Genomic DNA, 21,654 nt, shown 5'->3' with positions numbered 1-21,654 from the left:
ATGTCTTACAAGTGAATCCTTGTATGTCACATGCCCTGCAGGAATTCTTAAAGTATGATTTGTTTTAGTTGTTCAACCCAGTCCTCCCAGAATAGAGAAGGTCTAATATGCAAGGCATCTTCTATTTTACATTTTTCTTATTTGGGACAAAACAGGCAAATCACCTTAGAAGTGACTGAACTGATCAAAAATGTGTTTAGAATAGTGTGTGTGTGTGTGTGTGTGTGTGTACCTCTCATAAATGTTACCAAGTAATTATCTGAAATGGCAAATGTTGAAACAAATTAAGATAATTTTCGATAATACCATCACAAAGATACACTGATTAAAACAGCCCCTTCTCATATTACATTACCTTCAGACTGTGGGAAATCACTTGCAATCTTATTAAAGTATTTCACCGTATATTTTATTTTTATAGTAATGAATCTGATATGCTCTCCTCTCCTTTGGTTTCTTATATATCATCCATATGTCATTCATTCCATTCACTTAAAGCATCATCTTCATTTCCAGGTATTTCTGTTGGTGATTGATCAAGAGAAGTTGAATCTTTGTATCTCGTTGAACTGAGCTCAGACTGTATCTCAGTTGTTGAGGCTTTTTCTCCCCAGAAAGACTTGACTGCCCCCCTGAAGAAGCAAAAACAAAACAAAAACCCGTCAAGAACTGAAAACCAAAACTAATTTTCTATAATTAGAAGTGCCTCCTTAGTCACAATCTATTTTTAGTTTGTGGTGTATCTGCTACATTTATGATAGTAGATGAGTCTGCAGACTGTTCCAGGGGTGTAAACTCATGTAAGTATTAGAAATATTCTTTTAAAAAACGAATTAGAGTAGGTTACACTAACCAAGTTTTAGAGTTGTGAGAACTACAACTGAACAATACACATATTCATTCAAAACACTCTTTTTAAAGCAATTACTATGTAAAATTATAAAAATTGCTTTAAATCTCTCTTGTGACGGGAAGCAAGTTGTGAGCTCAGGTAACCTGAAGTAGAATAGTTGCAGGAGGTATACAAGGTATTAGACTGTTTCAAGACGCATATGGGAGGCATCACGGGCAGGGCTTTGGGTTCATCAAACAAGAAGGGGGGACGAGAAGGAGGACATCAAGCAAGGGTGATGACTCAGCTCAGCCCTTCACCTACCAGTTTATAATTATGAAGATCAGTATAAAGATCACGAATATACAGATAATAACTCCTATGGTCAGCACAAAAACTAAGACTGCATCAGTGTCTGGTCGGCTTGATCTTTTCATTTGCAATTCTAGAGAAAAAACACACACCTGATGATTATTACTACTGGAAAAAAAAGAGATATATCTACATGAAACTATATCTAAAAAACAACTCTAAAAAAACACAAAGAATTAGTGGAAAGAAAGTTATTAGTAAACTTGCTTGTGACCTTTGAAATGTCCTTTTCAAACATGCAGAAAAGTCAGAAGAATTTAACAATGAACATCCTGTATTCCCACCAGCTAGATACTACCATCAACATTTTACTATCCATTTCTCCATCCTTCTACAAATTCATTGATCCATCTTATTTTTTCAATGCATTTCAACATAAATTGCTAATGTTTGCACACTTCCCATAAAAATCTTCAACAGGCATATCAAACAAGTTCAATACTTGTTTATATTTTTTATTTTGAGGTAAAATTTACAATGAATTGCACAAAGATATTAAATGTACATTTATTTAGTTTTGACAAATGCAAACACACATATATAATTCAAACCCTATGAAGACACAGAATATTGCTATAACCCATCAACTCCCTTGAGCCCCTCACAGCTAATTCCTGACCCATCCTCCAGAGGCAGCTACTCTACTGATTTTCTTTTCCACCACAGATTAGTTCTGCCTACTTTAGAACTTTATAGGAATGGAAACATACACTATGTATTCCTTCATGTGAGGCTTTTTTACTCAGCCTGTTTTAAAAAATTCACCCATACTGTTGCATGTAACAATAGTTTTTCCTTTTTGTTAATGACTAGTATTCCAATTTGTTTATTCATTCTTCTACTGATGGGACATCTAGGCTGCTGCAGCTTTAAGCTATTATAAATAAACTGTTATGAATATTTTTATGCAGGTCATCTGCAAACATACATTTTCACTTCTCTTGGATAAATACCTAAGAGTGGAACTGCTAGGTCATAAGGTAGAGGTACACTTAATTTTCCAAGAAACTGTTAAGATCTTTGCCCCAACTGAACCCTCTTACACTGTCGGTGGGAATGCAAGTTGGTACAGCCACTCTGGAAAACAGTGTGGATGTCCCTCAAAAAGTTAAAAACAGAGCTACCCTATGACCCAGCAATTGCATTACTAGGTATTTACCCCAAAGATACAGACGTAGTGAAGAGAAGGGCCATATGCACTCCAATGTTCATAGCAGCATTGTCCACAATAGCTAAACTGTGGAAGGAGCCCAGATGCCCTTCAACAGACGAATGGATAAAGAAGATGTGGTCCATATTATACAATGGAATAATAGCCATCAGAAAGAATGATTACCCAACATTTGCAGCAACATGGATGGGACTGGAGGAGATTATGCTAAGTGAAATAAGTCAAGCAGAGAAAGACAATTATCATATGATTTCTCTCATTTATGGAACATAAGAAATAGCAGGGAGATCAGTAGAAGGAAGGGAAGAATGAAGGGGGGGGGGAAGAAGGGGGAATGAACCACGAGAGACTATGGACTCTGGGAAACAAACTGAGGGCTTCAGAGGGGAGGGGAAGGGGGGATTGGGATAGGCCAGTGATGGGTATTAAGGAGGGCACAAATTGCATGAAGCCCTGGGTGTTATATGCAAACAATGAATCATGGAACACTACATCAAAAATAAATGATGTACTGTATGATGACTAACATAACATAATAAAAATTTTAAAAAAAGAATGGGAAGTCAGGTGTGGTGATATCCAAAAATTGTATTTAATATTTAAAAAATGTCAACAAATTATGCATTCATACTAGATACAGCTACACAGATTAAAAAAAAAAAAGATCTTTGCCCAAACTGATTTTACTGGTTATACATGTTTTGTGAATTATTTTCTCTCAGGTTTTGGCTTGCCTATTCATTTTTCTAATGATTTATTTTAATGAGCTAAAGTTTTTAATTTTGATGAAGGCTGATTTATCAATGTTCCCTTTTATGGTGATTGTTTTCTGAGTCATAACTAAGATACCCTTGCCTACTCCAGTAATCATTCAGATTTTCTCCTATGTTTCCATTTTAAAGCTCTTTTTAGTTTTTACATTTAGGATTATGACATCTCTCTCATTTTTACATATGTTGTGAGGTACGGTTTGAAGTTTATTTTTTATGCAAATATCCGCACCACACTTTTAAATTAGACATTCTCTCTCATACCTTTCTGCTCTTCCTGCAAACAAGACGATCAAAGAGACAAAGCCAGTCTACTGTATGTATTATAACATTGCTACATTGTAAATTGGTGAAAAGCCAATTTACATCAAATATTACTTACTTTACCAATTATATAGCTTTTTGTGGTTCTTCCCAGTCCCCCAAATCATAAGATCATAAAGAATTTGTGTGGAAAAGGACAGAGAGATCACCACGTGCAACTACTGAATTACACAGATAAGTAAACCAATGTTCAGGGCCGTTTAATGATTTGTGCAACTATATTTTGTATATTGTAGTATTTTAATTTTTGTAAGTACCACTCTATCAGAAGTACTTTCCTGTATGGGCAATCTCAACTGCTTATCTGTCTGGATTTTCGTCCTACTCTTTAAACACCATGGAGTACAATTTTTCATTTTCCTTAGTAATTCCAGTGACGTAAACTCTAAATAGTTCCAAGTGTGACGGAGAAATCACATCTTAATTATATTCCAACACTGTTGGATTTTTAAAAATCTTTTTGTTTTTGATAATTTTAGATTTACAGAAGCAGTGAGATTTTTAAAGCTCAAATGAAAGACACCTTTTAGGATTAAAACCTGAGAAGAAGAAATGCCAAATTCCTTTCCATTTATGCACTACCCTGCAATACTAGCCAAGAGAGGATAAAGAGTGAGAGGTATAAAGATTTTACTTTATTTCAAGGGTAGTCTTCTTGCAAGGATTATTTTTATATCTAGATTACTTTTATATCTAAAAAAATAGGCTGCATTTCCTATTGAAATTTCTTAATGAAAAATACACTAAATTTTGATGTTCTCACTTCTTAGAAAAACTAAGCTTATGTTTGCATTCGTTTTCTAGGGCCATGATAACAGAGTACCACAAACTGGATAACTTAAAAACAACAAATTTATTGTCTCATGGTTCTAGAGGCTGAAAGTCTGAATGCAAGGTATTGGTAAGGCCATGCTCGCTCCAAAGCCTCTGGGGGCGGTCCTTCCTTTCTTCTTCCTATTTCTGGTGGCCCCAGATGTTCCCTGGCTTATGGCAATGTAACTCCAATCTCTGCCTCTGTTTTCACATGGCTATCTGCTCCCTGTGTGTCTTTGTGTCTTCACATGACTTTCTCTTCTCTCTCATTCTGTATTTGTGTCCAAATTTCCCTCTTATAAGGACACCAGTCATAGTGAATTAAAGGCCCACTCTATTCTAGTATGTATGACCTTATCTTAACTGAACAAATTACATCTGCAGTGATCCTGTTTCCAAACACAGTCACATTCTGAGGTTCTGGGAGTTAGAACTTGAGAAGGGAGACACAATTCAATCCATAACAATGCCTAACTATAAAGACAACTATTGTGGAAGTGAAAAATCTGATGTATAGGGGATGGATGGGAAATTTTCATTAACTAAACCATATTTACCCTAAAGATATTTCACTTGTGTATTGTTCAAGCTGGTGCCATATTGTGTTGACATTTATAGACAAAATATTTGTTTGATATCCAAACAGCCAAAAGGGTTTGTCACAGTAGTATTCCCAATTGTTATTTTTAAAAGAAACTAATTGATACCAAAGTGTTCTAAAAACATTTTGTCATTTAACCAGATCATGTACTGAGAAGGCAGAGCTAACCCGCCAGCCTTGGACTGCTACAAGAGAGACATCAACTTTGTCTCACTTAAGGGCTAACATTTCAGGATCTGTGTTCTAGCCCTTAGCTTACACACTATCAAGTGCATATTGACTTCTGAAACAAACTAAGGGTTGCTGGAGGGGCGGGGGTGGCAGGAAGGGAGTAACTGGGTGATGGGCATTAAGGAGCCATGTGATGTAATGAGCACCGGGTGTTATATACAACTGATGCATCACTCAACACTACCTCTGAGACTAATAATACACTATATATTAATTAACTGAATTTAAATAAAATAAAATAAAAATTTTAAAAAAGATTTCTAATCACAGGAAGAGCTATGGTCCTAACAAGGACTAGGCTGTGGGGACGAAACCTGAGAATGGTCCCCCAAAACTTTTAATACCCTGAACTAGTACTCAATGAGCTATTTTTTAGTTTCATGAGGTTTGTTCCTTTCTTGCCTTTTTTAGCAGTTTATTGAAATTATCCTTTTAATAACACTTGATATCTCAGCATTAGAGTCAGATTATTAGCTTTCACCATAAATGTTTTTTTTTAAAGACAGTAAAGACATTAAAGAAACTTATAGTTTATTTTTAAAAGTCATCCCTGAAACACTTTAGCTTATTTCCATTTTAATAAACAGTGTTATGCTGTATGGTATCTCTAAACTATAGCATAAGTTCTTTACTTTACTTGGGATTGAGAGAAAGAATCCATGAATTCTCTTAAAATATCAGGTAGCTTTTGGCATATTTGTTTATGCGGGTATTTTTCTGGGAAAAGCCTCCAGAGCCTTGATTGGTTTCTCAAAAGAACTTGTGACCAAACCCCCTCATATCCTCAACAATAATGACAACCATAATAAAATGGTTAAGAGCAAAATGAACAAAAAAATAATTGGATATATTAGACATCATAGTCTAAACTGAAAGGACATGCACATGGATCTATTTTGCAAGGGAAGCACAGTTTCTTTTTTTTTATAATTTTTATTTTGTTATATTAGTCACCATACAGTATATCCCTAGTTTTTGATGCAATGTTCCATAATTCATTATTTGCGTATAACACCCAGTGTACCATGCAATACATGCCCTCCTTAATATCCATCACCGGCCTATCCCAATCCCCCACCCCCCTCCCCTCTGAAGCCCTCGGTTTGTTTCCCAGAGCACAGTTTCTAACATGTAAAATTACATTCAGGACAAGATTTGTCTTTTGTGACATATATTAAGGACTGCAGTATTATTTCATCAAAAAATATTTTCTTCAAATGAATAATTTTTGAAGAAACATGCTTTGACATACTGTTTCTTAATTTTATTATTTTATCGTATCAAAAAATTTATAAGCACACATGAGGATTCCGGTATCCATTTTCACTTTTGTGATAGAAGTAAGAGCATGTAATTCGAGTTAGAGGACTGTTCTTTGGCGATGCTTCAGGAATGCACCGTTTCCCAAAGTGAAACACATCTGACTCTATTTTGTGAAAAAGAAATTAGCACTACCTTGTAGGAAGTCTAAATGATACAAACCAGTGGTTTTCTAAAGGTTGTCTCCGAACCAGCAACACCTGGGAACTTGTTAGAAATGCAAACTATTAACCACAAGAGACTATGGACTCTGGGAAACAATCTTAGGGTTGGCGTGGTGATGGGTATTAAGGAGGGCATATATTGCATGGTGCACTGGGTGTTATAGGCAAACAATGAATCATGGAACACTACATCGAAAACTAATATTGTACTGTATGATGACTAACATACCATAATAAAAAAAATAAATCTTTATGTATAAAAAAAGACAAGAAATAAAGTTTAAATAGGGAAAAAAAAAGAAATGCAAACTATTATGTCGGCCCCACCCTAGATCTACTGAATTAGAAACTCTGGGAGTGGGGCTTTCAATCTGTTTCAATGAGCCCTCCAGATGATTTTGATGCTTTTTAAAGTTTGATATAAGCAAACCGAAACATTACTGGGCACTTACCACTTGTTGTATAGACTGTGAATTTAACAGATGCTATTATTTCATTATTATCCAAGGTGATACACTCAAAAACCAAGGGATGAACTTCCCTGCGTACTTCCAGGACTGCTGAATCATTTGCAAGGATAATGGGTTGCTATTTAAAAGGAAAACAAAAAGTACCAACATTCTTCATGTAAATTTAAGATCAGGAAACAATTTATTTCCCATAACAAAATAATAGTCATTGTCTCTCAGTCTAGGACAATAATAAATTATGCACATGGATTTTAGAGTCAGACAATCCAGACATCAAGTTCTAACCCTACCACTTTTGCCTGTGTGACCCAGGACAAGGTACTCTATGCTTCTCAGTTGCTTATCTGTAAAGTGGGTATAATGATAAGGATTACCTTATAGATTGTTATGTGGGAGAAAGAAACTGTAGCGCTTGATGTATGTCTGATATTTAATAAGTCCTCCATTAATGTTAGCTACTATTACCATCATACAATTCCCATACATACAAATGAAAGCTTTGCTTCCAAAATAGATTACTTTATATAAAAGGGATGTTTTTAAGTTCTGATAATAGCTGACCCCAAGACATATGTAAAGTTTTAGCTCCACTTAATAATGTAATTATTATTGCATTAAAATTCAATTCAATTAAAATCTCAATAATGACAAAGTTGTAAGATTTTTAACTTCACATTTATGCAAACTGCTTCTAAAGAGAGTTTTCTGATAGCCGCCAAGCCCTGGGAAACAAATTTTATCACTCATAGAAAGCACCACATTACATATGTTTATTACTTACTTGGTCTGGCCTTAGAAGTTTCCAAATATATTTGAAACGATTTACAGGAGATGTATGAATACATGCCAGTCTAACACTTTCAAGACTTTCTGAAACTGGTCTACCCCCTAAAAATATGAAAAATTAAATACATTGATACCATTAGGCATTATAAATAGCTTTATACAAAGGCTACTTTTAAGAGCCAGTTTCGGTTTTAAAATCAATTATATGTTGGAAGTTCTCAAAATTATTATTGAGGGTATGAGAGTAGAAGAGCAGAGAGGAGTAATGGATGCAATGTAAAGTCACCAAAGAAGCAGCTGGGAAATACCATAGCTGTGTGTTCCTTCAGCAGAATAAATAGCAAGGGCAATCAATTTAGTGATGTTTTAGATTAAACTTTGAGATCTGCTAGTGACTTTCAATTTACTGGTTAGAGAACCCCCACTAGAGATGATGAAATCTCAAAGTAGTGTAATATGATATAGAACAGTTTTCAAAGTTTCCAATTTAAAGTTTGCCAATTTACTGATAAATTGTCATTACCAAAGTGTCAAAAGTGTTTCACTATAGGACAGCCTTGACCACAGACCCTGAGTGTAATAAGTTTCCAGTGTATTATGGAGAATATATGTTAAATTTTAGACAAATGTAAAGCAAAGGCAGAAAGGTACTCGGAGCTATAACTGTCTAGAGAAGTGGAATTTTAAGTTTTATTATAATTTCCTTTCAGTATATCAATTGATCAATTCCTTCCACCCATGGCAACTTGAGGTTAAGCCTATTTCCCCAGAGTAAACTCTTCCCCTCCATCTCCCTCCAATACAGAGTTCAACTCACAGCCACAATCTACTGGTCCACGACATTCTTCCACGCGTACAATACACTTGGATTCACCTCCAGGGCATCCATTTGTTAGTATAACTTCTCTAATACCAACACCTTTGGTAAAAGAAATCAGCAAACGTTAAGAAAAATTCATTCCACTTTCTTTACTTTTCCATCTAGGTCTTTTTTGAGGCTTTTCTCCTAATTTCAGAAGTTAAATTCCTAAATTCAGAGTGATAACGGTTAGAATATTTTTATGCCCCTCATTTTGAATTATTTCATAAAATAGCATTTCCCAAAGTGAGTTACATAAACACTAGTTCCTCTAGTTGTTAACATAAGAAAAAAGGATTCCAAAATTATACACATCTGAAAATTATACATTAAATAAAATTAAAAGTCTCCTCTTTATTACAGAATTTTGTTGGAACTTTTTTTTTAACATGATAGTAAATTAATGAGCTATTGTGTGTAAAGTTTCATAGATCTAAGATGTAAAATTTTTACATTTTAACATCTTTGAAATCAGAATTTATCTTAAAATTGACAGCATGTGCCAAATTGGCAGCATTTTTCCTTTATAGAGGTGCATAACATATGCTTCTCATAGCTGACAAAAGTCTTAGATTTGATGAAATATAGTAGGACACAGGGTCTCCCAAATTTGTCTGGCCATGGAAGTTTTAGAAGTGGTTTTGGAGCTCTGGAGGACATTCCAAAAATCACATTTTAAAACATAAATGATGCTTTTTAATATTTAGATTAGTAAATTCTCTGTATTAAATATAGGAGGACAAACTATTAATGACCAAATCTCAATTTCTAACAAGACACTCTCTTGAGATTTACCGCACTTTTTTACAAAAAGAAATCAAGTCTTTACTAACAGATCTCAGACCTCCATTAGGTTTGCTTTTCATCACCAGAATTGAGGAACATGATAAAATGTTCCATCATGTGAAACATGTCCTATGGTAAGTGACCTGTGATAAGACTGTGTAGCCACAGGCTAAGGAACAGTCCCTCTTGATTTCCTTGTCTACCAGATTCCCTCTTTCAGTCCCTGAAGATGTTAATCATAAAGCCATTCTCAACAGCAAGGGAGAGTTGAAGTCTAGAGATGACTTAAAACAGTGCTTCTCAAACTTTAGAGTGCATACAATCACCTGGAAATCTTATTAAGAGGTAAATTCTGATTCAGTAGGTCTGGAGTAGGTTCTGAGATTCTGCATTTCTAACAAGCTCCCAGGCGATGCTGATGCAGCTGGTCTGTGGACCAAACTTTGAGTAGCAAGGGAGAGGACTCTACATGCGATAAGGAGATGAAAGGTTGGAAGAGGAAATATCTCTTTTCATTTTAATTTCTCAATTTTAATTCCAGCATAGTTAACATACAGTGTTATACTAGCTTCAGGTGTGTGATATATTGATTCAGCAATTCTATATATTACTCAGTGTTCATCGTAAGTGTACTTTTTGAAGAAAGATCTCTTTTGATTAAAAGAGATGCCTAAGAATGGCTGCAGTAGAGCTCTGTTGGATTTATAAAAGGTACCTCTCTAGATGCACAGCCTTCTTCTGAAATGCATAAATATTTTCCAAGCAACTTTATTTATGAATTTATTTGGCCAAATACAGTTCATTGTGATGATGTGTATAGGTGTGAGATTTTCTGTAAGTCGAAGTAACACTAAAAATCTGCCTGGGTATTCCAGAAAATGAAAACTTTTTGACTGCTAAAATATCGTTTTGAGAGTTCAATACAATTTTCACCAAAGTGCTTTTGTTCCTCTAAATCGTTGTTATAAACTGAAAATATTTGTAAGTATTTTAAAATATTTTAGATGTAAAATGTTGCCTTTTAAGGTATCTTTCTCCTTAGAATTTATCACCACCTGACATATTACATGTTTTAATATTATGTTTTTGTTTTTATTATGTTCAGTTAGCCAACATACAGCAAGTACATCATTAGTTTTTGAGGTAGTGTTCAATGATTTATCAGTTGCGTATAACACCCAGTGCTCATCACAACACATGCCCTCCCTAATACCTATCACCTGCTTACTCCATCCCCCCACCCACCTCCCTTCTGTAACCCTCAGTTTGTTTCTCAGAGTCAAGTGTCTCTCATGGTTTGTCTCCCTCTCTGATTTCTTCCCATTCAGTTTTCCCTCCCTTCCCCTGTGGTCCTCTGTGCTATTCCTTATGTTCCACATATGAGTGAAACCATATGATAATTGTCTTTCTCTGCTTGACTTATTTCACTTAGCACAATCCCTTCCAGTTTTCTCCATGTCAATGCAAATGGTAGGTATTCATCCTTCCCGATGGCTGAGTAATATTCCATTGTATATACAAACCACATCTTCTTTATCCATTCATCTGTTGAAAGACATCTGAGCTCCTTCCACAGTTTAGCTATTGTGGACCTTGCTGCTATGAACATCAGGGTGCATGTGCCCTTTCTTTTCACTAATCTGTATCTTTGGTGTAAATACCCACTAGTGCAATTGCTAAGTCATAGGATAGCTCTATACTTCTTGAGGAATCTCCATCTCATTTTCCAGAGTGGCTGCATCAGCTTGCATTCCCACCAACAGTGTAAAAGGGTTCTCCTTTCTCCACATCCTTGCCCACATTTGTTGTTTCCTGTCTTGTTAATTTGTGCCATTCTTACTGATGTAAGGTGGTATCTCATTGTGGTTTTTATTTGTATTTCCCTGATGGCTAATGATGTTGAACATTTTTTCATGTGTCTATTAGCCATTTGTATGTCTTCTTTGGAGAAGTGTCTGTTCATGTCTTCTGCCCATTTCTTGACTAGATTATTTGTTTTTGGGGTGTTGCGTTTGATAAGTTCTTTATAGATCTTGGATACCAGTCCTTTATCTGAAATGTCATTTGCAAATATCTTCCCCATTCCTGGGTTGCCTCTTAGTTTTATTGACTGTTTCCTTTGCTATGCAAAAGGTTTTATCTTGGTGAAGTCCCAAAAGCTCATTTTTGCTTTGTTTTCCTTGTCTTTAGAGACATGTCTTCAAAGAAGTTGCTGTGGCCAATGTTGAAGAGGTTACTGCCTATGCTCTCCTCTAGGATTTTGATGGATTCCTGTCTCACATTCAGGTCTTTCATCCATTTTGAGTTTTATCTTTGTGTATGGTGTAAGAGAATGGTCCAGTTACATTCTTCTGCATGTGGCTATCCAGTTTTCCCAGTACCATTTATTGAAGAGACTCTTTTTTTCCATTGGACATTCTTTCCTGCTTTGTTGAAGATTAGTTGACCATAGAGTTGAGGGTCCATTTCTGGGCTCTCTATTCTGTTCCATCAATCTATGTGACTGTTTTTGTGCCAATACCATGCTGTCTTGATGATTATAGCTTTGTAATAGAGTGTGAAGTCCAGAATTGTGATGCCCTCAGCTTTGGTTTTCTTTTTTAACAATAACCTGGTAATTCAGGGTCTTTTCTAGTTTTGTACAAATTTTAGATTTGTTCCAGCTCTGTAAAAAATGTCAATGGTATTTTGATAGGGATTGCATTAAAAGTAGATTGCTCTGGGCAGCACAGACATTTTAACAATGTTTATTCTTCCAATCCATGAGCATGGAATGTTTTTCCATCTCTTTGTGTCATCCTCCATTTCTTTCATAAGTGTTCTGTAGTTTCTAGAATATAGATCCCTTACCTCTTAGGTTAGGTTTATTCCTAGGTATCTTATGGTTTTTGGTGCTATTGTAAATGGAATCAATTCGTTTATTTCTCTTTCTTCAGTTACATTGTTAGTGTATAAAATGCAACTGATTTCTGTGCATTGATTTTGTATCTTGCCACATTGTTGAATTGCTGTATGAGCTCTAGTAACTTGGGAGTGGAGTCTTTTGGGTTTTCCACATAAAGTATCATGTCATCTGCAAAGAGAGAGTTAGACTTCTTCTTTGCCAGTTTGAATGCCTTTTATTTCTTTTTGTTGTCTGATTGCTGAGGCTAAGACTTCTAGTACTATGCTGAACAATAATGGTAAGAGCGGGCATCCCTATTGTGTTCCTGACCTTAAGGGAAAAGCTCTCAGTTGTCCCCATTGAGAATGATATTCACTGTGGGCTTTTCATAAATGGCTTTTATGGTATTGAAGTATGTTCCCTCTATCCCTATACTTTGAAGAGTTTTAATCAGGAAAGGATGCTGTACTTTGTTAAATGGTTTTTCTGCATCAATTGAGAGGATCATATGGTTCTTGTCTTTCCTTTCTTAATGTGCTCTATCACGTTGATTGATTTCCAAATGTTGAACCACCCTTGCATGCCAGGAATAAATCCTACCTGCTCATGGTGAATAATCCTTTTTGGAAGGAACGCAAACACTTGGGAGTTAAAAAGCATACTGCTAAAGAATGATTGGGTCAACCAGGAAATTAAAGAACAACTTAAACAATTCATTGAAACTAATGTGAATGAAAACACGTCAGTCCAAAACCTATGGGATACTGCAAAGGTGGTCCTAAGAGGGAAATACATAGCCAGCCAAGCCTCTCTCAAAAAATTAGAAAAATCCCAAATGCACAAGCTAAACTTACATCTAAAGGACCTGGAGAAAGAACATCAAATAAGGCCTAAACCAAGCAGGAGAAGAGAAATAATAAAGATTAGAGCAGAAATCAAAGAAATAGAAATCAGAAAAACAGTAGAACAGATCAACAAAACTAGAATCTGGTTCTTTGAAAGAATTAATAAGATCAATAAACCTCTGTCCAGACTTTTCCAAAAGAAAAGGGGAAGGACCCAAATTAATAAAATCATGAATGAAAGGGGAGAGATCATGACTAACACCAAGGAAATAGAAACAATTATTAGAAATTATTACCAGCAACTATATGCAACAAAGTAAGCAATCTCGAAGAAATGGACGCATTCCTGGAAACTTGTAAACTACCAAGACTGAAACAGGAAGAAACAGACAATCTGAACAGACCATAACCAGCAAGCAAACTGAAGTAGTAATCAAAAACCTCCCAAAAAATAAGAGTCCAGGGCCAGATGGCTTCCCAAGGGAATTCTACCAAACGTTTAAAGAATAAATAATACCTATTCTACTGAAGCTGTTTCAAAAAATAGAAAAACTTCCAAACTTGTTCTATGAGACCAGTTTTAATATTATTTTTTTCTTTGCCCCTATATACACCCCTTGAAGGCAAGGAGTTTCTTCTGCTTTGTTCTAGCACTTATAACAGTGCCTGGCACATAGTAGGCAAAATTCAAAAAATCATGTGATGAATGAATAAATATGTAATTTCTGAAACACATCTTTAAATAATAGAATAATACAACAAAAATTACTAGAATTGCCATAAAAATAATTCTCTACCTGTGAAATTTCTCAAGGCAGCAAAAGAAAGATGTAAATTACAAATGAATATTCACAAGTTTATTATATGTATTCCTCTGATTTGTGACTCTGACGCACTAAGAAGTTAAAGTAAAACATGGGCTTAAAATTATCTTAAGGGACAGAAAGTAGAACAGTGATTGTCAGGGGCTGTGGGGAGGGGAGAGCAGAGAGTTGTGTTTAATGGGTACGGAGTTTTCACTTCAGGCTAACGAAAAAGTTCTGGAGATTGATGGTGGTAATGGCTGCACAACAATGTGAACATGTTTAATGTCACCTAGTTGTACATTTAAAAATGGTTAAAGTAGTAAATTTTATGTTAGGTTTGTTTTGCCACAATAAAAATACGTTAACTCAATTATAAATAATTCAAGTGTAATTTTTTAAAAAAATCATTCTGCTATAGGTCTGCATGGATTTTCTGTCTTCTTACCATTTGGTTTTTCTCTTTCCCTCCCTTCACTAGCCTTTTTTTTTCCAGGCAGTTCTATTTAGAATAAACTTAATTTTATTGTGAATTATCTACTGTCTTATCAGCATGCTAGTCTATAGTGGTTGTCAAAAGATGGTCTTCTAACCAGCAGCATCAGCTTTATTTGTGAACTTGTTTAGAAATACAAATTCTTAGGCTCCTCCAAAGGCCCAGTGAGTTAGTAACTCTGGGGTAGGTCCAGCAGTCTGCGTTTTAACAAGCCCTGCAGGCGCTTAGGGTGAACACTTAAGTTTGAGAAACACTGGTCTATTATAGTATATGCAGCCTTAATCTCACCCCCGTGTAAGGGATTTTGTGTCCAATTTCTGTTCATGGAATGATACAAGGAAGTAATAGTTTTTGAATATTATCTTCCCCCCAAAGCTAATACCTCTTTTCTCCAAGACATAACATATGAATTGAAGAAACGTAGAATTTAGAATAGACTATTACAAATAGGCAAATTTGTTGATTTGCCACACAGTGTGTGGGAAGACATCTGTTAGATGCATCACATCTTTCATCTTCTGAACATCTGTGAGATAAAGTTTTACTTGGTGAAGGCAATTTATGCCAAATATATATACATATACATATATATATATATATGGAGCTGGCTTAAAATAAGACTTAAGAGGTTATGCACTGAAAATATCTTACCTTTTGAGTTTTGTGTGTAAATTATAGTTTGAGAGATAAATGAAAGTACACAAATTACAAATAAAAATTGCCTGTTTTTACCTTTCCTTCCCCCCAAATACAATATTGTTGATTTATCTGCTCTATGCTACTTACCACATGTAACGGTGCACATCCCAAATTCTACTTCTTTGACTACTGTCGTATTTGAAACTAAACATAAAGTGCAAAGATACATTATTTAATCATATGAAAACTTCTCAAAGGGAAAAACTCTTACTTGAGGATGAGGGATACAAGCACTTATCATACGGGAAGCAGATAGTTTTTAAGTTTTATTAAATCAGAAAAGCAATGTCATTCCTAGTCCATCTTCTACTATTGCTTAAATCAAAAGAAGCCTAAACTTTTAAAGAAATGGATTAAATTAGGAAATACCTTGCAAAGGTCTATATTTAAACTTTTACATAAATTAAAAATAATTTTTTTCATCAGCTCAATACATGGTGAGTTAAAGTTTTATAGGTCAGAAAAACAAAACAAAAGTCTGCCAATTGCGGGGCTCAATTTTTTTCTATTCTCTATTTTTCAAAAAAATTTGAGTGCATCATTTACATCCAAAAATAAGTCTTTATACCAAATGTTCATTAAAATTATGTTGTAGAATGGTTCTATGCATTCTTAGGTTAAGATGATAAATTATTCCCGAGAATTTATTTAGCAGGATGATTTAGGAATATACATATATTTGAGTAGTTAAATATTGTTGATTTTAAATCATGTTTCTCTGTTTCTAATTGTTCTGAAGTTTGGCATTGTTTCCACCAGCTATAGGATATAACCAATTCTTCGTAGCAGATGAGGACTCATATCTCAATATAAAAAATATTACATGAGGTGTTAGAATTTTTTTAAGCATTGTATCCTAACTTAACAATATTACATGGGAAAGTACAATGGAACTGGAGTCCAAATTGCTGCTTCTACAACTAATCAGCTGAGTTTGAGCAAATTACGTAAACTGTCAGACCTAGTTAGCTCTTCTGCAAAAATTTGGAAGGGAGAACCTATCTTATTTGATTAAGAATTAAATGAGAGTATTTTTAAAAATTAAATAATATATGTGAAAACCTTCTGTAACTTATTTAGTGCTATAAACATGCTTAAGATATCATAACTTCATTCACACTCAGTGCACATCACATTTTTTTCGTGTTCTGATTACTGTAAGAGAATACCTTCATAAACATTGCTATTCCACACTTACAAGCACCAAATACAGTTCCCTGAATACAGAGTATGCTCTTGATGTATATATGTTAAGTAAATCAATATTGACTTTGTTAAATTATTTGGACTATCATGATCAATTTTGAATTGATGTTTTTGCTTGAAATGCTTGGATACTTTGTGCTGGCACATTATGAGATATAAATTAAAAGCCAAATCTTGAACATAAAAAACACAGGTAGGAGAATGAGTTAATACTTTTAAACTTTTAAATATGACCTCTTTCCAGAAACCATTAAAATATTATTAATCAATTAATCAATCAGCCCTACTATTCACTACCTATGCTACTTTGAGAAAGTTACTTAAGTTCTCCTAATTTCAGAAAAAGATTGGAGTTAATAAGATGATCTCTAAAGTCCTTTTTGGCTTTGAGTGCCCATTAGGTCATTCAACGACTTCCATTTTTTATGGGAATCCTATAATGATGGGTCAGAGAAATTACATGTATCTGGACTTCAGTGTGTTATTTGTCAAAATTTACCTGAGTAGAAAGGAAAAATATGGTCTGATTGTCAGTAAACTTTTATGTGTAACTCATTAAACAGTAATATCCACTGATGCTAACTAATTGGTTGGTATCAATGTGTAAGAAATTATGTCACAGGACTCTGTCCTGTTTAATATTTTCATTAATGACCTGGAAAATATTGGTATCATGCTGACTGAATCCAGAGATTCTGAAAAACTAGAAAGGATAGCAAATATGTTTGAAGATAAATCTGGCTCTAAAAATGCCATGATGGAATATTACATAAGACTAACAAAATGAAACCTTAGAGAAGTAAGTCTTGCACATAGAGCTGAAAAGTAACTGTCCCCAAAATATGATAAGCTGTCTTAATTTGATAGAACAGGTGAAAATGAGTGAAGATTTCAATAGTAAGTTCAATAGCAGTCAAGACTGTGCTGAGGCCATCCCAGAAATCTGCTTGGTTTTAGACTTTACTGATAAAACCACTGTCATCCACAATGATGCAGATAACGATCCTACTCTTTTTTGTTCTGGCCAGATCCTGGAATGTTCTTTTCAATTCTGGACAGTACACTTTAACTGTTGGTATATACTATCAGAGTCCAATTTTAATTTTTGAATTTCTTTTGTAAGAGTTGACATATAAGGTTGATATTTCATAACTTTTATTCTTTCTTAGAGGTGTTCCAAAGAAAAAGAGAAAATACAGTTATATTTATATAGGATAAAACTTATTTTAAGAAATGAAACTCATTTTATTTTGCAATTATTATGTAGATCTATTGTTGGTCCCTTTTACAAATTTAAGGAAGGATATGGGTATAGGATAACTATAAATCTAAGGGTCTAGGTATAGGTATACCCTTAGATTTATAAAAGGTATGAGTATATAAATGGCAAAAAAGGTATGGAGGAGTATAAGTAAATCTAACATAATATTTTAGTAATTTTTCCTATATTTTTAAACATTTTGTTATTTCATCATCTACAATGATGGATTTTATTATTTCTTATTGATTATTCCCAGCTATGTGTTTTTAGAAAAAGACTAAGATAATGAAATGGAAGAAAGTTTGGAACTGCCTACAAGGATGATCAATTGTAAAATAAATCATAGCTATTATATCATCCTTTGTTTTCTTATTTCTTTCCCTCAAGTATTGCATCATCTTTCAGGAAAATATAAAAGAACTCTAGAGGCACCTTTCTGGTAGTCTATTTTCAGCTTGCATTGGACACAGTTTGAGATTTTTTAATTTTTCTTTTTTTTTTTTATCTTTTCTTTTTGGTCCATTAAAGGTAAAGAGAAGAAAATTGACAGAGAAAAAATTCCACAATTGTTGGATGAATCAGAAGATGAACATAGACAGCAGCACCTTAGATGCTGATGATGGTGAAACTGATTGCATAAGCAAAATGAGTGAGAGATGACGATAACTTAGATGAATATCCTAGATGAATTTTCTCTAACTCAAGAATCAATGAATTAATATTACATTTCTAAGGATGAAAAGGATATATGGTATTCTCATCCAGTTAGTCTTTCAACAGGAAGGACTTGATCCTGAAATGTTTTGTGAAAAGAAGCTGGACCATACTGCTTTGCTAAAAAGATGTGGACAACATTCTTTCTTTTTTAAAGCTGTTTATCCACCAAAATTTACTTGATAACAGGTTTGTAAATGGAAAGATCATGATGGCAGGTATGTATTCAAAGGTGACTAAAAAGAAAATAGATGATGTAGAAATGAATAAAATTAATTGGACCAATCATTCTGATTGGTGTTTATAAACCTAAAATGAAAGCATTTTGCAATTATGGAACAAATAACATGGTAGTCTTCTCATTAACAAAATATGTGGCTTCACAGTTTTCAAAAGTATTGTGTTTTGACAATGCACAAAGTAATAAACTAGAATCTATTAGAGATGTACTTGAAATCTGGAATCAGTACTTAAAAGATGGATACAATCCAGACTCATGCCTAATGGTTAGTGAGCATTTAGTTGCATTCGAAGTATCTTTCCCATTTGGGATATATACATCTTCAAAACCAGGAAATATGGAATAAAAGTTTGGAGTTTTCCATATTTACACTCTTATTAAAATTTCAAATTAGTTGTTTTCAGTAACCCTTATTCTTACTTTTGTAAATTACTTGTAAAATGCTTTAAATTAAAAAAAAAAGGCCATTGGATAGCAAATAGTGATGAATGTTTTTACTGGTCCACTGAGGGTAAGGGGCTTTGTCAAATTTTAATAATGGCTCTGGAAATTTTCCAATCTTAGACACCTCCAATTGTTTACAGTTCTGAATTCTCACTGTGCCAAGGAAAAAGCAACTATGCATGAAATCGTACAAATAAAATTCCAAAAAATACACAGACTCCCTAAAGTTCAAGGATGAGGAAACTGAGACCGTGAGAGAATAAGTAACTTGCTCACATTTTAATTTGTATCTAAGGCATTATAACTTGATTGCCTGGGTTTAGCTTAAATTCTATTTAGCATTTTACAGGTAGAACTATCCTTTGAACAGTTTAATACTAAAATTAATTCAATTACTTTTAAAACTGTGAAGCAACAGTTATTAAATTTTAGAACATATTTTGTCTAGTCTCTTTCACATTTCCAAAGTCAGGGACCTCTCCAAGTTCCCTGTAATGCAATGTTATGAAGGCAATGCAAACCTCCATCCCACCATTAACCTCAGATACTTAATTTCTCTCCATCGCTTAAGGTCACTATCTGTCATCAGGAAATAAAAGAAAGGCAGATAAATACAGCATCTATTCTACATGTACAGGAGACAGGAGATTGCCAAGGACATTAAAAGACTCTTGGCTGGATCATTTATAGAGAAAGGGAATCATTTCTCCTTTAGATGGCTGCAAACCAGCAACTGGCCTTCTACCTACCAGCATGTGAGTTACTAACCAATATAACATGTATAATAGCTTGTCAGGTTTTATTGCTTAATGAGCCAGCAGAATAAGGCAAATTTATGGACCAAGCACAGACTCATTCTCCCTTGGTTAACAGGTATCCAACAAAACCACTAGTTGGATCCCTTGATAGGTGTTTTCCACCATTCCTCTGTGGATGGAAGTTGAATGTACAAATATTACACCACCACGCTACAGAGATGCTCAAGGTAGAGCTGCATGAAGCGGACATGGGGCTTCTGGGCAGTTTTGTCAGCATTTTGGTCTAAGATGTGTCACAGTGAGGGGCATTCTTAATTCTTTTGAATTCCAACCTAAAAAGCAAATGTGGAAAGGAGTAAGACCTCAAGCAATTTGGAACTTAAAAACAAAACAAAACAAAACAACAAACCTACAATGGGAAAGAAAAACATGTAACTGCAAGGAGTCAAAATAATTCCCATTGGTGAGAGGTTACTCCCGGACTCCTACCCCTAAAAAAAAAAAAAAAAAAAAAAAAAAAAAAAAAGTGGGGGGAGGGCATCTCTTTTCTTGTCCAGAGCAATATTTAACAGTAATTCGGTAACAACTCCTATGTACGTGCTTATTTGTTTTTCTTGCTATGGCCTTGGAGAATTAGCACATTCTCTTCAAAGCCATTAGGCATATGAAAAAAAGTATAAATTCGAGGCTGTTTGCAAGCGAGCTCTACAGATGTTAACAGGGTTAATAATTCTCATTGTCCTCGGAGGGCAGGGCTTTACCCTCAACTGGCCCACGTCAAGGAGCCTCCCGCCCTCACCATCCTCCTCAGGCACAGACTGGGCTTCGTTCTCAGCCTCGCTCTCGCTCTCGGCCTCCTCCTCGCCCTCATTCTCGCCCTCGCCCTCGCCCTCATGGGCCAAGCCGGGATCCTGGGCGGCGGTGACGTTCGTCCCACACGCGGACTGGAGGCCCGCCAGGAGCAGCCAGCCGACCGTCAGCAGCAGCCCGTTGGAGCAGCCCGCGCCCCCGGGGCTCATGGTTCTCGGCCCCGACGGCCGACCAAGGCGCAGTCGCAGCCGCCCGCTCCTGACAAGAGGTGCGTCGAAGAGAGTAGCCGCCAGACTCCGAACCCCCGAGCCGCGCCCGGGCAACCATTGAGGCGTCACGGCTCGTCATCGGCGAGCAGAAGGCCACCTGAGCTCCCGGAGCCGCTGGAACGCGCGCGCGGCTGCCTGTCGCACCTCGCTCGGCACTTCCGACGGCGCTTGGGCCGCGCGGCTCGCTTTCCGGCGTTGCAGGTGCGCAAGCGGAGGCGCCGGCCGCGCGCCTTTCCTCCGTTACTAAGCAACCCGCTAGCCACAGCCTCTGGCCTTTCTTGCTCATCCTTCTCTCTTTTGAAAGATCTTCGTCCTTCCTACGTTTACTCCTCTCCAAACCATATCCCTAGACCCTGAAGCACTCTTCGTGTGAGTTGGTTTCAAATTCCTCGCACAGATTATCCAACCCGGCATGTATCAAGAAGGATTTGTCATGGCCTTATTAAGTATGGTGCCCCAAACTAGATCCATAGCTGCAGGTGAGGCTTGATTTGCGGAGGATAGAAGAACGCGCTTTCTTTCTTGGATCTGAATCTTTTGTTAATAATACACCTGAGTGTGTATTTCTGTTTTAAGATTTTGTGCTGTGCCATCAATTCCATGTGGGGCTTCTTTATGCTAGAGTGGGGGATGGGGAGAGAAGGGAAGAGGGGAAGGTACAACTATCCCCAAGCTTTTTGTACTCCATTCCTTTTTTGGATAGCTGATGTTTTTGGAACCAAACC

At 35.7% G+C, this 21,654-nt stretch overlaps 1 protein-coding gene across 1 annotated transcript; it reads right to left on the bottom strand.

The window, feature by feature from the left end:
- Positions 1-475: 475 nt before the first annotated feature.
- Positions 476-20,869, bottom strand: SPACA1 (sperm acrosome associated 1). Its single transcript, XM_008687761.2, has 7 exons — positions 20,650-20,869; positions 15,314-15,370; positions 8,672-8,773; positions 7,850-7,956; positions 7,051-7,186; positions 1,157-1,277; positions 476-632 (listed from the first exon to the last, which is right to left on the bottom strand). Exons 1-7 carry the CDS (start codon positions 20,867-20,869, stop codon positions 476-478), a joined length of 900 nt encoding a protein of 299 aa, XP_008685983.2.
- Between the last annotated feature and the right edge of the window lie 785 nt (positions 20,870-21,654).

This window comes from Ursus maritimus, unplaced genomic scaffold (assembly GCF_017311325.1).
Source record: "Ursus maritimus isolate PB19 unplaced genomic scaffold, ASM1731132v1 scaffold_13, whole genome shotgun sequence".
Taxonomy (NCBI): Eukaryota; Metazoa; Chordata; class Mammalia; order Carnivora; family Ursidae; genus Ursus; species Ursus maritimus.
This window is presented reverse-complemented; position numbering and strand designations above follow the sequence as displayed.

Bases quoted from the DNA above. Each gene is read 5' to 3' on its own strand.
- SPACA1 (XM_008687761.2), bottom strand. From the start codon at position 20,869: ATGAGCCCCGGGGGCGCGGGCTGCTCCAACGGGCTGCTGCTGACGGTC. The intron at 8,774-15,313 runs GTAAGTAGCATA...CTTTTACCAAAG, and splicing joins GATGTGCACCGTTACATGTG to GTGTTGGTATTAGAGAAGTT. The intron at 7,957-8,671 runs GTGAGTTGAACT...TCATATTTTTAG, and splicing joins TGGACCAGTAGATTGTGGCT to GGGGTAGACCAGTTTCAGAA.